The 1,142-nt window shown below is 53.8% G+C and overlaps 1 protein-coding gene across 1 annotated transcript in view; it reads left to right on the top strand.

The window, feature by feature from the left end:
- Positions 1-117: 117 nt before the first annotated feature.
- The window catches only part of TRMT2B (tRNA methyltransferase 2 homolog B (S. cerevisiae)), a 6,465-nt gene continuing 5,440 nt past the window's right edge, over positions 118-1,142 (top strand). The window contains exons 1-2 of the mRNA XM_009069894.1: positions 118-293; positions 546-600. Of these exons, the coding sequence (XP_009068142.1) occupies positions 118-293; positions 546-600 (231 nt within the window). The remainder of the gene's footprint in view (positions 294-545; positions 601-1,142) is intronic.

Raw genomic sequence — 1,142 nt, 5'->3', positions numbered from 1 at the left:
TTGCCGCTCTCCGGAGCGCAGCGGCCCCGCGCGGGCCGGTGTCTCCCCCCGTGCCTCGGGGCCTGACTCGCTGCTGTCCGGCAGCAGGCGGTGGGGGCAGCCCCTCTCACCCCCCCCATGGCTCTATCCTGCGTATTGAGGCCACCGAACTGGCACCTCCGCCCTCTGCCTTTCGCGCTGCTCAGCCTGCCCGGTCGGGACCGCAGCCTGGTGACAACGACAGCAGCAAAGTGGAAGGGGAAGAAGAAGGCCAGGAAAGATTGCAGCCTGCCAGAGTCTTCTTGGGAGGAGAGGTATGGCTCTTCCAAAATGACCAAGCACTCTTCCAAAGCAACAAGCACCTAAAGCTGTGAAAACGGTGGGTTGTGGGGATTTACCTCCACCCAGCTCTTCCAGTAAGAATAGAAGAGCCAGGGCTCAGCTGTTTTCCGTGGAGTTTGGCTTAGGGATAGGAATAATGGAAAAGACAAATGAAAAGAGAATGTTATGCTGTAGGTATCAGGGATGAGTAGTTCTGGGCACTGCCATGATGTTGTGCTTTCCAGGTTAGCCAACGCGGTGACTCCACTGTGGAGACTTCCCTATAAGGAGCAGCTGCAGGTGAGATGTACTTACACAGACTTTTCTCTGTTGCGTTGCTCCAACTGCCCCTCCTATCCCCTTAAACAATAGCCCTTAGCATCTTAATGCTGTAAACTCTTCAGACCCCATTCACTGCTACTTTGATTCTTCAGTTATCACGAAGGATAGAACTGGGAGGTTCCTAATGGTACAGAGGATAGTTCCACAGTGATCCTGTCCTCTGTGGGACAGCTGGTTCACTGGGGCTTCAGGCTGGACCTGGCCAGTGCTTGAGGACCATGGGCACAGGATTTTTCTCTCTTCCTGTTGCTCTAGGCAGCTGTGGTGATGAAATGGGTAGAGTGCCTCTGGGGCTATATTTTTACTCGCAATATTTCCTCCTGTCGGACTTCCCAGAGGTGGGGGATGAAGATCTGCTCACCATCATGTGGTCCTGTGAGAGTGTTTCTGGCTTAGAACTCCTCTGCAGGTGAAATATGAAAGCCAGAGGAAGGTTTTGCAGACACTGGCATCTCATCTGGAGGAACTTGGCATAGGTGCACAGAAACCTGGTGGGCTCT

The sequence above is a fragment of the Acanthisitta chloris genome, unplaced genomic scaffold, assembly GCF_000695815.1.
Source record: "Acanthisitta chloris isolate BGI_N310 unplaced genomic scaffold, ASM69581v1 scaffold43912, whole genome shotgun sequence".
Taxonomy (NCBI): Eukaryota; Metazoa; Chordata; class Aves; order Passeriformes; family Acanthisittidae; genus Acanthisitta; species Acanthisitta chloris.
The sequence above is the reverse complement of the archived record's forward strand: the minus strand, read 5'-3'. Positions and strand labels throughout refer to the sequence as shown.